General features: G+C 37.3%; 1 protein-coding gene across 1 annotated transcript in view; it reads right to left on the minus strand.

Moving 5' to 3' along the window:
- Nucleotides 1-19,645, minus strand: part of CNTN1 (contactin 1) — a 205,934-nt gene that overhangs the window by 11,984 nt on the left and 174,305 nt on the right. The window contains exons 17-21 of the mRNA XM_005480521.4: nucleotides 17,654-17,803; nucleotides 14,185-14,255; nucleotides 10,663-10,897; nucleotides 6,976-7,079; nucleotides 716-902 (exon numbers count right to left, since the gene is read on the minus strand). Coding sequence (XP_005480578.2) covers nucleotides 716-902; nucleotides 6,976-7,079; nucleotides 10,663-10,897; nucleotides 14,185-14,255; nucleotides 17,654-17,803 — 747 coding nt within the window. The remainder of the gene's footprint in view (nucleotides 1-715; nucleotides 903-6,975; nucleotides 7,080-10,662; nucleotides 10,898-14,184; nucleotides 14,256-17,653; nucleotides 17,804-19,645) is intronic.

Below are 19,645 nucleotides of genomic sequence, written 5' to 3' on the forward strand. Positions count from 1 at the left end.
GCAGAAGGTCACATTTTAAACATCATTGACAAAACAGAAAGGCAGTGTATAGATGCCTAAGTAATAGCTGGTCTCAACTGCTGACTATTTAGAATATTGTGTCCAGCTTTGGGATCTCCAATACTTGAAAGACACTAGTGATCTGGAGTAAGTACAACAGAGCAATACCAACCTGGTGGGGATCTGGGACACTTGATTTGTGAAAGAAGGGTGAAAGAGCTGCACTTGTTCACCCTGGAGGTGAGACAGTTTGGGAGGGGACCTAAGAGTGCCCTGTCCTGGCAGAGGGTTTTATCAAGAAGGATCCAGGCTCTTGGATGGCATGGCAGGAGGATGAGTAACAAAAATGCACAATATTGATTAAGAGTCTCAGACTAGATGCTCAGAATAAGTCAGGACCTGGAATAGGTTTCTCAGAGACCTTGTGCAGTCTCTATCCCTTTAGGTTTTCAAGATCCAGCTGGAAAAAACCCTGAGCAACCTGATCTGAGCTTTCAGGTGACCTTTGAGCCTATAATATTAGCCTCTCTACTGCCTTTTGTAAGATATCCCCATTATATATGACAACAAAAGAAAGGAAGAAGAATTTTAGCAGAAGTCTTCGGACTGAGCAGCAATGCCACATGAGGAGAGAACATTTGGTATATGAATGAGAAGCCGTGTTTGAAAACATGATGGACATGATTATACTTGACCTAATGCTCCATTAACTTACGTGCTTTCCTTGTGACAACATCAATGGTGCTGCTGGGAGGCCCATAGCCTGCACTGTTGAAGGCAGACACATCCACATGGTAGCGAGTGTTAGGCTTCAGGTTTTCCAGTTTGGTTGAATACTCTTGATTGCTCACCTGCACCCGCTGTGCAGCTGCTTCTTTATCATGAGCAGCCCAGTAACGAATCTGTAAGCATGCCAATTGGAGGATTAAATTTAACAAATTTAATCACAAAGAAATTCTATAAAAACTGATGTATTTCTATATTATATATTCAGATACAAGCCAGCTAAAAGAAATCTAACAGCAATAGCATAGAATTCCTTCTACAGGCTGTGACTTTAACCAAGTTGTGTATAGGCATAAAGAAGCAGAAATAAGTGTAGAATTTATTATATAAACTTTTCTCACAGTGGTTTAACTTGTTCCCAGCTAAGCCACTAGAAGCCTGGGAGACGGATAATGCCTTCGAAGAACAAGAATTTTTTCTTGTTCTTGCTCTTTTGTTTTTGTATTCTGCTCTGAACTTTAGTATTAATTTCTTACACTAGTAGAAACTAATCTCTGAGATTATTTTTGGTGTGTTTTGTTTTGAATGTCTTACAAATTAAGGCCTTTTGTACTTTATCTATGGAAAGCAAAGTATTCAGTCATGTTAGCTGCATTGTAGGTCTGGATAGGTGTATGTAACCATTCTCTAGAGGTCTGCAGCTAAACTTGATTAGGTTTCATAGCACAATATAATATTTATCAAAGTAGGTGAAGTAGTACATCAAAATGCTTATAATATGCAAAAAGCATGACTGTAAGCTTGTAACAGCTTAAACACCAAAGCCAATTAAGAGTACACAGAAATTCCATTAGGGTTCTTTTTTTTTTCCCCAAGAACTTGTTCCATCCTACTTTAATTCATTATGCATTACAAAGCACAGGTGTAAACAGAGTAATTCCTATGGAGTGATGCCATTCCATACAGTCCCTCACATACACAGGGTCCTATTCTGCATGGCCTTGTGAGATGCAAATGAGAGTGAAACACTGTCAGTCTCTGGCTTTTGTCTGGTTTATAACTATTTGCATAAGACTAAATTACTGCATAAACCTGAAAGAGCAGAAAGCTGTGCCCATTGCATTTGTTCTGAGTGTTTTTACCCTCAGCATTTCTGCTCAGCTTCTGTCTGACTTCTGTTGGTAAATTCAGGCTCTAGGAAAAATCTTACTTTGTAAGACATTATTGGTATCCTGTCATCTTTTCTTTTAAATAGCAACTGCTTTAACCTTCTGTTTTTCTGACATTAGTTGTCCATGAAAACTTTATTTAAGGAATAGGTTAGAAGAACTGATGGTCTTTCAAAGTGTTAATATCATAAGTTCTCCTCTTTAAAACTTGTGGGTACAGCCCTTGTTTAGTGAGGCTTTATTTTCTCCTATTTACATTTAAATTACAATATTTAATAAAAATATTGCTTACTTTTATCTTAGAACACATGCTGTGGTTGAATAATGAGAGATGCAGGGGATTTAGCAGTGGATTTCTTTATACCTACTTCAAATGTCTTTGTACATGAGAACAGTATCACTACTCAGAGATTACTGTCAACAAAATACTTCTTGGAGCTTGTCTCTTGTCAATGTTTTTTTGCCACAGTCCTTCCCACCAGTGTTACAGGTTACTCACTCTGATTATTACAAATGTGACATCTTAGTGGCCTTTGTCACTTTTTTCTGCTGCAGGGAGAATCACACTGTATCTGCAGACCAAACTGGGTTTGCTTTTTAAGTTCAGCATGCACACCTATCTCCAGCCAGCACAAAAAGATAATCTTCAGTTCTATAAATGTATGTCCTCCATTTTGTTTAGAAAGTATAATCCATTAGCATCCTAAACATCAGTTTTCCTTAATTTAGACAATCACACTCATAAATTCACACTTATAAGGTGGCTATTTTCCCAAGTAAACAGCCTTTACCCTAAAATGAGGACTCTGCACCCAGTCCATTCTGCAGGCCTCAGCAGTAGAGTGGCAACCTCCACCAGATGAATGGTTTCAAACTGGCATGGATCTGAAACTGTGACAGCCATTTCAGCTGAAGGTCTGATAGTGATCTTCAAGTCAGAGTTTCTTTTATATGAACATAATTAACATATTATTGTAGATAAGCAGATCTTGTTGAATGTAACCAGCTGTACACCATAAGGTGTTAACAGTAAGTGGCTGACTCAGGTGAGAGAGGGCGTGTACATCAGGAGCTAGAGAACGTCATGTCTATCTCTAAGTTCAAACAAGTTCCTAGCCTGCAGCAAAAGAATGTCTGTGAAGTTCTAGGTGGCCAAAAGTTTATTAACCATAACATGACCAATAGTAGCTTTGTTGTTGATTTTAGCTGGCCACTGAAAAATAATTAACTTTTTTTAGTATGATCTATCATGCCAATTAAGTAACAGCTTTACCTAATGATAGAAAACACACTTTATATGAAGCTTCTATTAATCATGTAGCATATTCTGGAAGCCTTTATATTCCTCTGCCTTGCAAAGCTTCTAACAATCTTAATGTTTATTTACAGTACAGGGAGGTTAATGGTGTAATACAAGAGTAACACAGAGCAGGAAACAAGACAAGGGAGAAAAATGAATGAAAATGCAAATTTCATAACTGATAACATACTACATTTCAGACAGAAGTAATATAATTTAAAAATTAAATGAAATTTAAATCCCAAATACAATAGTTCTTGGCTGCAGTGTTGTGGACTTTACTCCTATACTGTGTGAGCTATATGTCATGAAAACACAAAGTTCTTCTCTAATATACAGCCGTATTTATATATTTGGACCATTTAACAACTCCTGAAAAAGAAAAAAAAATACTACTTCCCTGAGAGCTAAGAAAACTACTGTCTTCTTTATACCATTCCTACATTTCTCATTTTATTTTTAAATAATTCCAAACTTTCTTGATATAATTTGGAAATTTCATTCTTGCCTCTGGAATTAAATGCCACATTGCTTCAAGGGGCTACATTTCCCCACTCCTACTGAATAGCCCCTCTCTCTTTTTTTTAAAGAGCTTATATAGAAGCCCCAGACAGCCTTCTTATTCCTGGTGCTCTGCATTTACTTTGTTAAGGTAATCCACAGGCATTGAATTCCCAGAGAACACAGAAGGAGATTTCAACCAAGCTCTAGAATTTTTGTGGGAAATAAGCCAATTGTGATTTGTGTGAAGGAATGCCTTAGCCATCATGAATTGGTGCATCCCTCTGTGCTAAAATCAGGGAAAAGCCTGTCTTTCATGGTCTTCTCCTCTTTTAAACTTTAATATACTGAAACTGTTTCTGTAAGTACCATGAAACAAAAGTTTCCATATTCTTGAAGGTTCTAGGCACGACTGACACAAAAATACACTTTACTCATATTGAGAAAGAATGTTAATAGCATATTTTAGTCTAGAAGAGACAAGGGTGGTGAGTAGTGATAAATTTGTTTAGTAAAATAAACCTAAATCTACTGCATAGAAACAATGCAAAATAAGAATAGTGTCACTGTGCTGCATGCCCTGCAGAGATGTGGCTATCAGCAGTCTATTGTAAGAACTCATCAATCTTAAATTCTCTATATGGATGGAGATAGTTTTCATACTTTATCTCTTCTTTAAGTGTGAACTGAGGATACTCCTCTGTAAAGGCAAAATGTATCAGCTCACACTCATCACCATGGGGGCAGTCATCCTGACAGAATGCATTAGTGTCAGGAAAATCTGACTCCTCCTGGCGTGAGAAGCATTGTGTCACAGGTGAAATACCTCAGGTTCTTTGCTCAGGGCACTACCACCTCTTAAACTCTAGCATTCAAAAAAAGTCAATTATGCAATTTTCTAGAAATAATAAAGACCAAAAGGAAACTGAGAAAGTGCTCTGGTGAATGATGGTTTCTATTAACTTCTGTTACACCGGAGCAGTAATTTAAAGTTAACTATTTATCAATGCAAATAGACACAGAGCCTTCCAGAGATAGTCATTAGAATTTTATAATGCTCTTTGAATACTTCTTTCACCACAACTTTTATTGCAACTTCAAAAATGCTATCTGCAGCCTTAGCCTTCCAGAACAACCCTCTCTATTTTTACCCTGTCCTATGGCTCCTTCAGGGCTCATGGGGGTTTTGATCTTCAGGAACAGAAGTCTTTCTTTTTATTCTCAGTGAAGAAGCATGGACTTTCCTTTTGCTGCCTTCCCTTCTGCTAGAGTAAGACTGGTGATTGTTCTGGGGAAAAATATCTCAGAATTAATACCTTATTGAGAATTGTGGGGCAGTAATTTGGGACTATCAGTCTATTTATTGTCTAGCCAGATGGGATCTTTTACATAGTCCTGATAATCAGAAGATTGTCTTAGAAAAAGAGGGGGGGAAAAAGGAAGAAATTTATATTCTAATGCAGTTCCTCAGTGTACACATACAAGCCAGTTAGTTCATGCTGGATTTGTGAAAGTGTATTTATCCAAGAATAGGTGGATGAAATTACATTACAGCTATCAAAACAAGGCCACAACCCAGACATCCATAGTCTATGTAGCAAATAGTCCATTCCCAGGATAGCCCACCTTTCCTAACAGTTATTCTCTTTTCAGCTCAAAGATCCCCCACATTTCTTTCTTTTTTTTTTTCCTATTGACTGTTCCATTCATCCTGGTCTTTCCTGCTAAATCCTCCCTCCTCTCTTCTTCCCCTGATGTCCCCTGATACAACTCAGATGTCTTATGTCAAATAAGGTAAAATAAAAAAAAAAAGGCCAAACATGGGTTGCCAATGTTCTCCTACCATGTACTTTGCATATTTATCTTTCCTCCTCCTGCTCTACTACTCTATTCCCTACTACAGCTCTGAACATCCATCTTCATGATGTATCACAACTGTAATTCCAGCCTCAGTCAGCACCATTTATTACTGTCCCATCCACCAGAGAGAGCAGCTGCCACTCCCCACCAGTTGCCACTCCCTCCATTCCTGAAGTCCCCTGGTGCATGCCTGCCCAGTGTGTGTTCTGCATGGCAGTGTCTGGGCAGACTGTCCAGCCTGGGAGTGCAGTGCCACTGCAGGGCTGTCCAGGCTCAGCTCACAGATCCCAGCTATGTCCATCCTATTCTAATTGCAAAATCCCTATGGGACACCAAACCATTGGGCTGTCTTAGTAAATTAAGAGTTATCACTGATATTAGTGTCTCAATTTCAAACCCCAGTGCCCTCTGTAATTTTAAGACTTTATGTCTGTACTGTATAAAATCGACCTCTACATGGGACACTATTCTTGTTACCACAAAAAGTTTTACATAAATCTCAGGGAGACAGAAACAGAAATCAGGAAATAAAAACAACCAAGTATTACTTAATTATGAATAGATTTTAATTAAAAAATACATTCCATGAGATTGCTACTCATTTGCATGTCCTTATTTTGGAACATAGAGGATATCTTCAAGTACTTGAAAACTTTAATCCCAAGGTAAGTCACTAACAAACTAAAGACCCAAACCCCCATTTTGGGTTGCAGCCAAAGTAAGCAGACTGTGCACTGCAGAGTTTGCCAGCATCTACCATGCATGGATGATGTTAAGACTTCCCTGCTAGAGTACCACATGGCCATTTCTCATTGCACCCAGCCTGTGGTTGTTGCCATCTCTGCAGGACAAGAACAGTTTTCACCGGTAATACCATTGAGATGGACCAGATGGAACCTGCCCTGAAGCTCTTTTTCATGCAGAGCATAGAAACCATCAAGAAATCATCACTGTCTTGCACAACAGCAGTGTCTCTGTTATACTGGATTTTGACATTTGTCAAATCTTACTGTAGGGTTTGTGGGTGAAATATATTAATAACTGCTGGTAATTTAAGTGGGACAGAGTTAGTTACAATTTTGCATATGTGTTGGAAATTACACCCAAAATTTAATTTCAATATGTTTTAAGAAGTTATAGATAGGCATTCAATTACATGAAAGAGACAATGTTCTTTCAGGAAATAATGGTGCCTTTTGTTAGTTGAAAAGTGCAAACATACATTTCTTAATCTATTTTAGTTATGAAGTACATAACATCGAAAATAATCTGTTTCTCGAGATGGAAAATCTGCACGGAACATGCTAACTAAAGAGAAGTAAACTGTAAGAGATGGCATGCCAGAGTAGGAACTATTGTTGGCTATAACTATTGACAGTAAATTAATAAATGGACTGACAGTGTCGCTACTAAACTCACCTGATATCCCTCCACAGATTTATCAGTAACATGGTGCCAAGAAACAGACATTTCAGAAGATGACAAAACCTTTACACTCACATCTGTAGGTATTTCAGTTGGAGCTGGAAGATGAAACATATGTTAAACATTCAATCTGATCCTGTGGTAATGTTACACTTGTTTACAGGGATTCTTCTCACTTCAGTATTTTATATTATTTTCAGTATTTTATATAATTTTCCTGACATAACTGAGCTAAGTGTTAGTGTTTAATCTGTTTTTTCTTGAGTAAAATTCAAGTCCAGTGATGATCTGTGAGGAAAATGACTCTGTAAAAACAAAGTGATGATCCTGTTACTTGGCTCAGACTACGCATTTTTACGCTTCAACAGATTTAATGCTGAAATTTGTGTAAACTGATAACAGCCTTTGATAAAGCCTTTGAAGCTTCTAGTGATCTTTTACTAAATGGGGCAGCAGCTCACATATTATATACGTGAGATTTTTATAGTTGGTTACACACATATATCATATATATCGCTTAGTCCTAATAACAAATATTTTTTTTGTGAGAGCAGATATTAGATACACAGCTGTCCAGCGGCACACACAAACTTGAACAGAGCTGTGAAATAATCCAAAGCACCTTTCAGTAAGGCATTCATCACAAAGATGATTTTGTTTGCATTCTTAGTTCTGAACAGCAGACAACATAAAGTACAGACTATCATAATGTGATAGACCTTTATCCAGGGGTTAGAATATTACAGTCTAGTTTAATTTCACTGCTGCTTGAATTTTAAATGAGGTAAGGAATAAAGAAAGGCATAAACTTAGCAATGTCTGTAAAAGATAAAGGTTTCCAGCTTAACAACAGTTCTCTGTCGTGAACCTCTTGAAACAAGTTGCAACAGACAGGCATGGCAGCCCCAGCTGAGGAAAGCTTTCATATACCTAATCTTCCAACTGGGCATCCAGTCAACTATGCATCAAAACAGCCACTGTTAAGAAAAAAATCACTAACATCTCTCATGAAAAGTATCCTAGGTAACAAAATAATCTTATATGCAAAGTTACCTTTTGTAATTGTCTTTCAATGGCTGTTAATAATGCAAATGTCTAATTGAAAAATTATACATTATTGCAAAATTGTTTTCACAATGACAGGAATTTAGATAAGCAAGAGACCTGTACACTCATTACTAGCAATCATTACTGACTACTAGCAATGGCAGATATGACTAGCAGTTGTCAGACATGGAACTTGGCTTATTCTGTGGGAACACAGAAATTCCCTAGTCACTTGAAGGGAATAACAATGCCCAGAGTTACAACTAGAGAAACATAGATCTGTTATAGAATACACAACTTAGAGGAAAATCTGTCACTATATTTATGTTTATATGGATATTTATACACATCTGTATGGAATATTGAATGACCATATTGCTTTAAGATTTCCCTAATACCTTTGAGAAATTTTGTTGTTTAACAGTAATAATATTACTTGCTGATTCAAAGGTACAGAAGTACAGGTGGAATAGTTGTGATCATCTAATCTATTCCCAAATCACTGTCAGACTCTTCTCTACTGTATCTATTACAGAACTTTCCAAAAAATTTCATACTGAAAAGTTTCAGCTGCCAGGGCTTTTGCTGATACAATACTCTAACAATATTTGATCTGCTCATGCTTGCCTATGAGCTGCAGATAATTTACATCCCTATTTGTCATTTATGTTCTATAAATATTTTGCGGCTTCTCCTGAGCCAGAAAGATGGCATCAGTTGCTTTCCTCCAGCCTTCTAATTCACTATTTCTACCGATAAAAAGAGAAATCACGGGGTCATCACAATATATTATCTCCACTGAAAATATATTGGTCATCACACAGGTATCTTCTAAGCAAAACAATACAAATTTCAGGCTGGCAGCCAGTAAGCATGCTACAAGGTATGGAAGTGATTTTGTTCATGTCTTGATGCCAGGAGACAACTGTCTCCTCAATGCTCTTTAGAGTAACTTCTAAACTCTTTAGAGTTACATCCCTTGGAAAAATTCCTCTAACCTGCTCTGAAGTCCCTGGATTGGATATAGGCAGTAGTCAGGGTCACAGCTCCACACAGGAGCTGTGAGCGCTACTGATAAAGTTTGTGCTCTTGCGCTTGAAAGCAAAGGAGTAGGTTCACTGAGCTTCTATTTCTTTTGCAGTCTGCATATGGCATCATTTAACCACAAACATTTTTTATCAGGTATCTGGACTTTGCTAAAGTCTGTGTTAGAACATCAGCAGCCACTCAAGTGACCCCTTTATCTGGAAGCTGGCACTACTGCACATTTGCTTTTCCTCTGTCTTTTTGAGCTACTAGGCTCTACCATTTCCCTGAACTTGGAGACCATACAAACTTCCCACCCCTGACATGGTATGGATAATCCTAACATAAACATGTGGGAGCTTATCAGTCAGTTGTCGATAAAGTCTCTGAGCAGGGATGGATACTTAAGTGTAATTTGACTGATATTGCTTTCATTACACCACAGCTATTTACTAACACTTATACAATTGCAAAAAAACCCCTCTGTGTTGTTGCAGCAGCTGCTGAAGATGATTTGCTAAGGTGTGCTTTCCTGAGAAAAAAGATTAGTACTATCCCCATCAGCCAGTTTGTATTGAGGACTCTTCTGTCCTTTCTCTGTGTGTGGCCGATTTGTGAGTGAAGTTCCCATTAGTGCTAATGGGAACCATGGACATAAATCTTCCATAAAGTACACAGAGTACAGATCAGAACGGGAAGTGTGAGAATGTGGCCCTGTTATCCTTTCCCTCCTCTTGGCTCTTTGGTCCACATCTGTTGACTGTGTGGAGATTTTGCTCTACAGAAAGAAAAATACTAGCAGTTCTTTGGGTTTCTGGCAGAAATTAATAAACTGCATGCTTTTAAAACAGGCTTGAGTGATGATAATGCAATTAAAGATGTCGTATATATTTCTTCTGATTTTAAGTAAACTTTTTCCAGTACTTTCTCTCTTCTTCTAAGTTTGGAAATGTCATTCAAACTCCAATCCTAAAGATCACAGCATGTGAAACAATTACAGTAAGAATTAAGAAAAAATATTTTAATGGAATGTGAAAGAAGTTTCTATTAAATTACTGACTTGATAGCTCCAACATGCAAACCAGAATAAAGTATGTAACAGGGATAATTTATATGAGACTCTAAACATGCTGGAAATGTAACTAGATACAATTGAACTATCATTCCTTCACAATTTTGGGCTAAATTCTGATACTGATCTACTAAAATACTAGGCTTTAGTGTGGTCTGTTAAGAAGAAGGTATGTCAAATACATGTATTAAGATCACAGAGACGTTGCTGAAGATCTAAATGTTTTAGGCAACCACTGTGAAGAGAGGAATTTTTTTTTCCTATATTCTTAAATATTTTAACAAGCTGTGTGAAGAAAATTGCGTTCTGCTGTGTATTGCTCATTGCCAGCAAGTACAGCCAAGTGCTCTGCAACACACAGAAAGCAAAAAGGGGAAGCTGGCTGTTCAGAACAAGAGTTTTGTGCAGGCAATGCACAACCTCCCTGCTGAAGATGTATCCTGCTACACTAATCAGTGTCAAGGACCAGATTCTACTGACATTGGTAGTGCTGATCTGGACCCACAGTGTAAAAATCATTTGGAACATTTACTCACCATCTTGTGCTGAATAAATGACAGCAGTGAGGCTGAATGGCCCGTCCCCTTTGTTGTTAAAAGCTTTCACTTTTACTTGATACTGAGTTGAAGGTGGCATTGATTCATCCTTGTGGACATAGCGGCCAATTTCAGGATTAGTAACTGTAACTCTTCTCCATTCTTTCTCACCAAATGGCTTGAAGGCCACTATATAACCAAAGTTATTGCCATAGTGGTATTCTCTTGACAAAGGCTGTAGAGACAAAAAAAATAAAATGTTGATTTTTGCTAAACAGCTAAGTCTAGAATTAAATATAAATAATGCAGAAAGCGTTGATATGTATATTGTAAAAACACTGAACCAAACCTCCATTTCATCCTGTTTCCTTCAATGGCTTGCTTCCACCCCCTTTAAAATAGGCCCTGTTAGATCTCCAGTATTAGTGCATTTGTTAGGAAAACATTTTAATAACTTTTTCCTCCTCTGAACTCAGAGCAACACACATCATGTTATCTCCCACAGAAAGAAACCAAGAATAATTGTGTAATAAAACAGCTGCAGCTAGCAAAAAAAGGACCTAAGGAATGAGGCACAGTAGATATGTAACACAGACATATTATACCAGTATAGGAGTCCATATACCTGTGGATTCTTTTGCATATTCCTGCAAAAGAATCACAGTGAAGAGAAAATCTATGTGGCTGGCCCAAATTATATTAATTTACTGAAAGTTTGTCACCTAGGCAACTGGCACAGCTGACAAAGAAAGATGGACACATTCAAAGAATGACTCATCCTACCACTTTTCACTGACAATGGAGGGGATCCAGATGCTGATTTGGACTACCTAGCTTCTAACTGGCAAATCCTTTAATGAAATGACTTCCACTTTCAGTACAGGCATTAAAGGTACCTATCCAAAGTATTTCCTAAAACTACAGCTGATTTCCTATACCTAGGAATACTGGAAAATACAAAATAAAGGAAGACAATCTGCCATATGGATTTTTCTTCTTTTACCAACATTCTACATTCAGTGATCCCTTCTCAGTCTATAGAGCTTTTACCACAACTATTAGACACTGCATCCAACCAGCCAAAATCACATCATTCATCTGTGCATCAGGAGGTTGATCAGAAGCATCCTTTGAAAATAAGCTTTCTGCATCACCTTGTTCCCTATTGGAAACCTCACAGAGGTGAAATAGATTATCTTGAGGCAAAGGTCTTGCAGCAGTGACACAGAAAGTAATTATTCTCTTTAGGTGTTTGCCCACTACTGCAGCACTTTGGCCAACATGTATGGAGATACTCTGAGCAAGGTTTTCTGAAACTTCCATGTAGCTGATCTTCTGAATCTATCACTGTAACTAGCTGCTTAAAATAAAGCAGAATTTGATCTCATATGCCAAAGTAAGCAGACTGGATGAGGCCCTAGCCTCAGAATAATTTTCAGCCAGAGCAAACTTTAGAAAGCCAGGAATGGTACATAAAATTATACTCTTTCAAAAGAATTTGAAATTTGAAAGCAGCTTTCTCTCCAATGGCTGCACATAATAAGTAGCTGAACAGTTTGTAGAATTCACTGAAAAGTTTATAAAAGAAAATGGGAGAGGGAAACACAAATGGGGAAAAATGAGGAAGAATGGGCATGCCACTCCTAGCTCTCCTTCTCAGTTCCTCTTTCAAAACAAGTCTTAGAAGAGCTTTGATTGCATCTCTGGCTGTCTCATTCAACCTGGGCTTATGAATCATAGAAGAAGCTGAAAAGGGGTTGGCAGCAACATGTGAACCTGACATACATTTTGTTCTTCTCTTCTTAATTAAGGACTATTTAGAGTAGCATATGCAAATGCCAGCACATTTGGGGGAATCAATATGTATTTTCATCTTTGCCTTACAAATAGATATATTGTTGTCTGTCAGACTCTGTGAACCTAAAGTCTCTATTTAAAAACTCTTGCTAGACATAGGATAGAATATTCTTGGGAAATAAATACTTGAAGCCATGCTTAATTTATCTCTCTAAAGGAGCTACCCAGAACAGATGTGAAAAGCGTAACACTAGGTAAGAGAACTAACAAGAATAAAAATCTGCCTGGGTCTACAGGAAATACTAAACTGGTCTTGTACTTCTGGTCTTGCATTAGTCACTATTCTTTCTCCTGATTATATTTTCTTTGTTTAGTTTGGTCACAGTCAAGTTATCACTGTATTCGAAATGCCATGAGTACCAGTCTTCATATACAATGCCAGGAGCAGCTCTGCAGTTTGTCAAAGTTTTTAGAAGAAAATCTTATTAAGTAAAATAATCTAGGTCTTCTGCACCTGCCCATTGCATGTGTTCTTTTGCTCTTCAAAAATAAAGAGACCAGAATTAAGCCAATTTACTTCTTAACCTATTATTAGTGGAAATTCCAACCTTTCCAATATATTGTAACAGAACTGTGGACCTCTTTTTTCAGACACTTAAAAATCTTTTCTTCAATGTTAGGAAGAATACTTAGGAATACTGAATAAATATTTTGCACTCAGTTAAGAAACAAAAAAAAAAAAACCAAAACCCCCCAAAAAACTCAGCCAGGAAAGCACAAATCTGATAGCTCAAAGATATGGCTGGCTATTTCTGTCATACTTGAGAACTTTCACAGATATGTGATCAATCCAGAGTACAAAAAGAAGGAAATATGCTTATGGATGAAAAACTGCCTATTCATAAGGAGAATCCCTATACAACATACATGCAATTGGACTTATGACATCTTTAGATTACTTCCCCCAAAAAAAAGCACTCTTCCTACAGGCACTTCAGCTGCTACCTATGAAACAACTATTCCCCAGAAGACACAAATGGCATAATGTGCCAAATGTATCTCATAGCCTTACAACAGTGAACAGAGAGGTCAAAAGAAAACAAACTTGGTAATTTTCTCAAGCATAACACAACCATCCTTCTTTGCCAGAGGTAATGCTGCTGTATTTCTGTTTTTCCTGGATACTGATAGGCTTTGACAGGAATCCAACAAAAATTTTTTTATTTTTTTCTCCCTAGCTTCCCCAAATATCCTGCAGTAGATTTCAGTTCTCTCTTTCATGCTGCTTTCACCTATGCAATCTTGTTTATAAATCCTTATCCTCACTTGTGCTGTGACTTGATTTTCCCTTACCTTAGTGTCTCTTTTCCCTTATTGCTTTAGGTATATCCACAGTATAGGTAAGTTTTCAAAACCATTGCTTCAATAGCAGAATGAAGTCTGCTTTAAATGATGCATTATCACAGTCAGTATGTGTTACAAACTCTTTGTTTTAGAATGTTTTAGATGATATTTTAGAAATGTCCAACACATAAACCCCTAAGGTACTCTCTTCTTAATTCCTTTTCATGTATTTTTTCATGAGAAATGTCTGAAAAACCACATATTATATACGAATCCTGCTCTCACAAGACCCAGAGACCAACCATTCACAGGTTTGAGGAGGAGCAAGATCAGATATAAGACAGTACAGGTTTCATGCCATCTTGCATGCGCAATACTTACCATCCATGTTATTGTCAGCTCTCGATTGCTTCCACCCCCTCCTCCAACATCAGAAGGAGCCACATTAGGAGCTAGTGAAACAGAAGAGACAAGAACAATTACTACAAAGTATGCAGCAGACAGCTGCAAGGCCAATGAGCACACGTGGCACACACAATTAAAGTAATGATGGTGTGCAATCTGCCAAGACTAACGTATAGCTACTGCTTCAGGAAATGTGCCAGCTGTAACCATAGCTAGCAATCATTCTTCCTTCTCCCTGTATTATCTGCAAATATTTAATTGAATATTCAGGAATGGAAAATTTCTTATAAGTCTTAAGAGAAGCACATTGTGTATTTTTCTAGTGCTTTCTCAGATGTTGGTATGCCAGGGGCTCAAGCACCGTGGACTTGCACGTGTCATTACCTCAACACACTGTGATCAGTTACACCTACTTCAATGGATTTACTTCCTGTGTGTAAGGTTAAATCCATAGGTCTATCTTTGAAGCACTGGCTGCCTAACTGTATTCTAGATTAGTAGCACATATCTTCTTGGTAGTCCTGTTCAGGATGCGTAGATGTACCTAAGCAAAACTGGCATAGCAATTTATAATTTACTAATTGCATCTTATACTGATATTCTGTGTAATGAAATATGATCTGTTCATCTATCATTGGTGCACAGCTGGGTGGTAAAGTGGGATACTTTCAAGGACTCCATTAGAAATCATTCCTATATTGTAATTTCTCTCAGATTCTTTGCACTGAGTGCAACAATTCTGTTGCTATCCTCTCTGGTGTTTGTGTATTAATCTGCTGTAACTCAATATGGACACATAATGTGCCACTGAAAACTTAGGATGTGATAGCTTATCTACAGGGCACTAATTATGCCTCAGATATGCATGTATGAGCTATATGCCCTACCTAAATTAATGTGTTCTTTATGTAAAAAAATTCCGATGGGATTGGGCATTTTCTCTACTACTCAGTGAAAGCCGTAAGTCATGGTGCTCAAGCACTAGGTAAGTAAGATATTTGCTGAGGCCTTCTCTGAGGGTCAGCAGAAGAGGAGCACAAACAGAGTAGAACTAATGTTTTCAGACAGGATAAAAGTATGTAAAAATAAATTTGAAATTGAAATCAGCATTCAGTGCATGGTTTGCATTATTCATTCCTGTCCTTTCTGAAAACAAATTAGTGGAGATCAAGACTAAACGTATATATGACAATTTGAGAGAAAGCTGGAGTTTGTCACTTGACCTTGTAGTCACACTATCTATTATAAATATATAGCAATGTTAGAAGCAGAGGGTTGCTAGAATGCTTAAGTAGTCAAGAAGATAGACAGGCTGCCAAAGAACAGAAAAAACCTGACTGTTTAAAGTCTAACAAGTCATTATTTTCAAAAGTATCTTCCTCATTCTCCCAACCATTAAACCCAGGTTTCTCTCTCTGTTAAGACCAGGTAACTAACTTAGACAATTACTCTAGTGCACCCCAAAGCTAAAATACATAAACCCAGCCCTTGATTCATTGAATTTCAAGAAATCTCTGTGAAATGTTATTGATGAAACAAGCCGCTTCATTAAAAATAAAAAACATTGCCCACAGTCTTAGCATGTTAATAAGTTACTGAAATTAGTTGTCTACCAGAAGAGAGACTTCCAAACTGAAAAAGATACTGACAACTTTTAAGTGTAACAGACATTATTTGTCACCACATAGTACAACAAAGACACAGCACTGTTGCTGTTTAACACAAAAAATGTTAACAATAACTACAATATGTAGACATGGATTTTTGTTTGTTATTTACCTTTTTAGAATTATATTAAAATGCACATAGAGTTGTGCATACTGCTTCTGTAGTACCTTTGACATTGATTGTGCAACCCAAACCCTACTGTTGCTTAAAACAAACATCAGCTCCTGGTAGAAAACACACTTGGGTGCAGAAGTTAATCTGTAAACTGTAAATTATTTATACCCTATTTTGTCATGACAATGAGTGCCGAGTGATGCCTAAGAAGACTATACTACTATTTTGCATGGTTTGCCAAAAACTGTCACACAGTCTGCCAGGGCAGGGTGCTGCGCCCAGGGAATCAGACAACAGACTAAATAGACCACTTCTTGCAAAAGAGGTACATTCTGCTACAAAATTGGAAAGTATGCCATTTCTGGGGGGCTACAAAAAATGCCATGAACGTAGAGCACTGCAAACTGCAGGACACCACCCCTACTCCCCATTTCCCACTACCCCTAGTCCATTATTTCTCTCCTTATCTGTGTCTTTGCTAACATTTTTTTAAAAGTCTATTGTGCACCAGAATTCTCCTGTAGATTCTTGGGCCTTCAAATGCAGCTCTTGAGTCAAAACACATGCGCTAGAAGTCAATTTTCTAGGCAGTGATTATCTTTGACTTTATTATTAAAGTTCCATGGCTTTTCCTTCTTTATCCAAAATAATTTAACCAATTTATCTTCTTTCTCCCCAAGCAACAAAATTTTAATGGACCAAGTTTGCCATTAATGAATGTTTTGAAATTTACAATGCAAATACATTTTACTTTGAAAATACAATCTAATCAAAGTTATGACCCAGCCGGTGTAATTGGAAAAGTTGCTTTCCACACTTTGGTTTTTCATTTTTAGTTTCGAAACTCAAGCTATGGGAAACAATTGTAAAGAAATCTAGACTGTGAGTGGTTGCTACTCTGTGGAATACAGGTTTGTTGGACACAGTCTTTGTGCAGTGATACATTACCCCCTAGGAAACTACTGTTATCTCCTCTGTACAGTCAAACCAGAATGTATTATCTGGAATAGTAACATCTAAGTCCTCATTTTGGTGAATTCATTATAAAAAGGATGTGCCTGAGCCTGAAGAATACCCTTAAATATGCTCTGAGCTTTTATCACTGAGCAACCAGACTGGTAAGAGAGTACGCTGTGTTGTATAATGTCACATACATGACGTGACGTAAGAAGACACCAGACCAAACCTGCAATCACAAATAACTGGCATTATTCAGTAGAACATATATCCTGTGATGTATTTTTTAGTTAGAATACAAACCAAATAGCAAATGGACATTTTCCTTGTTAAATATATGCATGTTTTATCCTAAGTCCTGAACCATGCTCCCAAACATGTGCATGCACTCATACACACACAGCCTGGCTGACAGACACAGTGGGGGATCTCTGAAAGATGCAGCATGATTCTGTTCAGTAATGAAGACAAATTTGCCATATCTTGATGTTTCCTTTCTGTCTGCTTTGATGCATTCACATCTTCATAGTTTGGTACTTGCTTACTACAATCTGTAGTAGTGGGCAGCTGAAAATATATTCTCTGCACATTGGATCTTATAAACTGCTTTTTTTAGAGTAAAACCTAGGATTACAAAATTGGTGAACAAAAGTGTGAAAATTAAGAAACACATTTAAAAAAACCCTGACATTTTCTGTTTACGTACGAGCGCCTTCAGTTCTAATCCTTGGCGAAGGCATGCTGGGCTCTCCTGTCCCCAGAGTGTTTGTGGCTATTATCCGGAATTCATATTCCATCCATGGAATTAAATCAATCACTGTAGCAGATTCCATATTTCCTTCAATATCTGATGGGTCTAAAAAAGAGATTAAATGCTTCAGAAAACAGCATTTTCCCACTTAGGTCAGCAACAGTGTGGTTGATTGTGACAAAACTTGCACTATTCTGCAATCACACAGAGAAAGCTAAAGCAAACTTGACATTGTAGATTAGGAATATCATATTTTACAAAGAGTACCCACAGCAGTGACTGGGAATCTGGAAACTATGACACTATCTTGGATAAACCCTTATTGACATGTAAGTTTTAACTGGGTGTGAACTAGTACATGTAGTTATGAGATTTCCTTACTAATTACATATTGCAGCTGTAGAATTTCATTTTACCTACAGACAAATGCAATGAGAAATTTGTAATGCAGAAACAGTAAAATAAAAATTCATTACATGGACAGACAAGGGCTTGACATGTAGGGTTCAATCAATTGATGAAGAGAGGTTTATAAAATGTAGGCCTATTTTGGTGCACCTAATTAGTGAGCGTGTTACAACTTGCTATCTGGTTCTGATCATGAAATGTAAATGTTCCTGCAATTCCTATGAAAAGGCTTGTAATTGTCTTAAGGATAAGCTTCTTTATCATAAATAAATGAGTAACTCATGACTGTCTGCAATTCACAGACAATAGGGGTTGTTTCTATAGCTGTCTGCGGCTATGAAAAGACAGAGGATTTTCATTTATATACAAACAAGAGTTGTTTGTCAAATTAGAGTGCTGTGTTCAGAGAAGGATGAGAACTGAGATATTCTGCACTAGAAAGGCAGTTGATTTGGAATTAAAATATAAATGCAATGCCTGCAAAAAACACAGGCAACAACAGTGTAAGCACTAGATGGTGACACCACTTCCCTCTTCCTAATGATCATTACATTTCATTCCAAAGGGAGGTCTTGAAGGAGAAAGGAACAGACTTTCCATTTTTCTTTCTACCTGACCACCATCCTCTCTCATCCTTACTCAAATTATTTTTCTGTCTAGTCATTAAAGTTATTGCAAACCTCTCATGTCATCCAAGTAGTGATACAAATTTAACATAATTTCAATGTCCTTCCTGGGATATCTGATCTCTTTATTTAATTTTACTGTCCCTCAGATTCCCAGAACCATTATTAACACTTGGCACAATGAGAATCTGAATCCCCTTAACTGGAAAGAGCAACATAAATGTAAACAACTTATTACATAATCCATTCATACATATTTCCATGCTGTGAAGTAGAATACACTTCTTTCACAAAATACACTCAGTATTATGAAACCTGAGATGAATGATTTGGCTGGGAGAATAATGTTAGTAGTAATAATAACAGTATTTCCAAAAGGCAATGCCAAAGTATATTTTCTTGTTTCACACATTGAAAATTAGCAGCATTAAGTGATAGCCTAAACATTTGGTGACAGATCAATTTGGACTGTTCATCATGTTTCATTAATCTGAAAGTTAACACTGAATCAAAATAGGAGCAGCTCAGCAATTAGGTAAAAGCTTGCAGTGATGCCAGTGATGGTTAGTATGATGATTTTACCTATTTTGAGGGAATCATCTATTTAACAAAATTCCTAACTGTGGTTCAAATGAAAAAGTAATGACTTTGAAACACCAGAATAGTTACTGTCAACTTTTCAGAACTTAATAATGTATATCTTTTGTGTTAGTGTCTTTAAAAAGGAATTCAACAATCTGGATTCCTCTGTCCCACCCACTCACAGCATTCTTCAGGGTAAGATTCAAAGTCTGACTGCATGTCTCAAAGACTATCCCAGTAATTCTGAGAAGCCGAGAACTTCAGAGGTGGAGAGAATTTCATCCCATCATGCCTATAAAATTGCAAGTAGGGATTCTTCCTGAGAAGTGAG

The sequence above is a fragment of the Zonotrichia albicollis genome, chromosome 4 (genome assembly GCF_047830755.1).
Source record: "Zonotrichia albicollis isolate bZonAlb1 chromosome 4, bZonAlb1.hap1, whole genome shotgun sequence".
NCBI classification, from domain to species: Eukaryota; Metazoa; Chordata; class Aves; order Passeriformes; family Passerellidae; genus Zonotrichia; species Zonotrichia albicollis.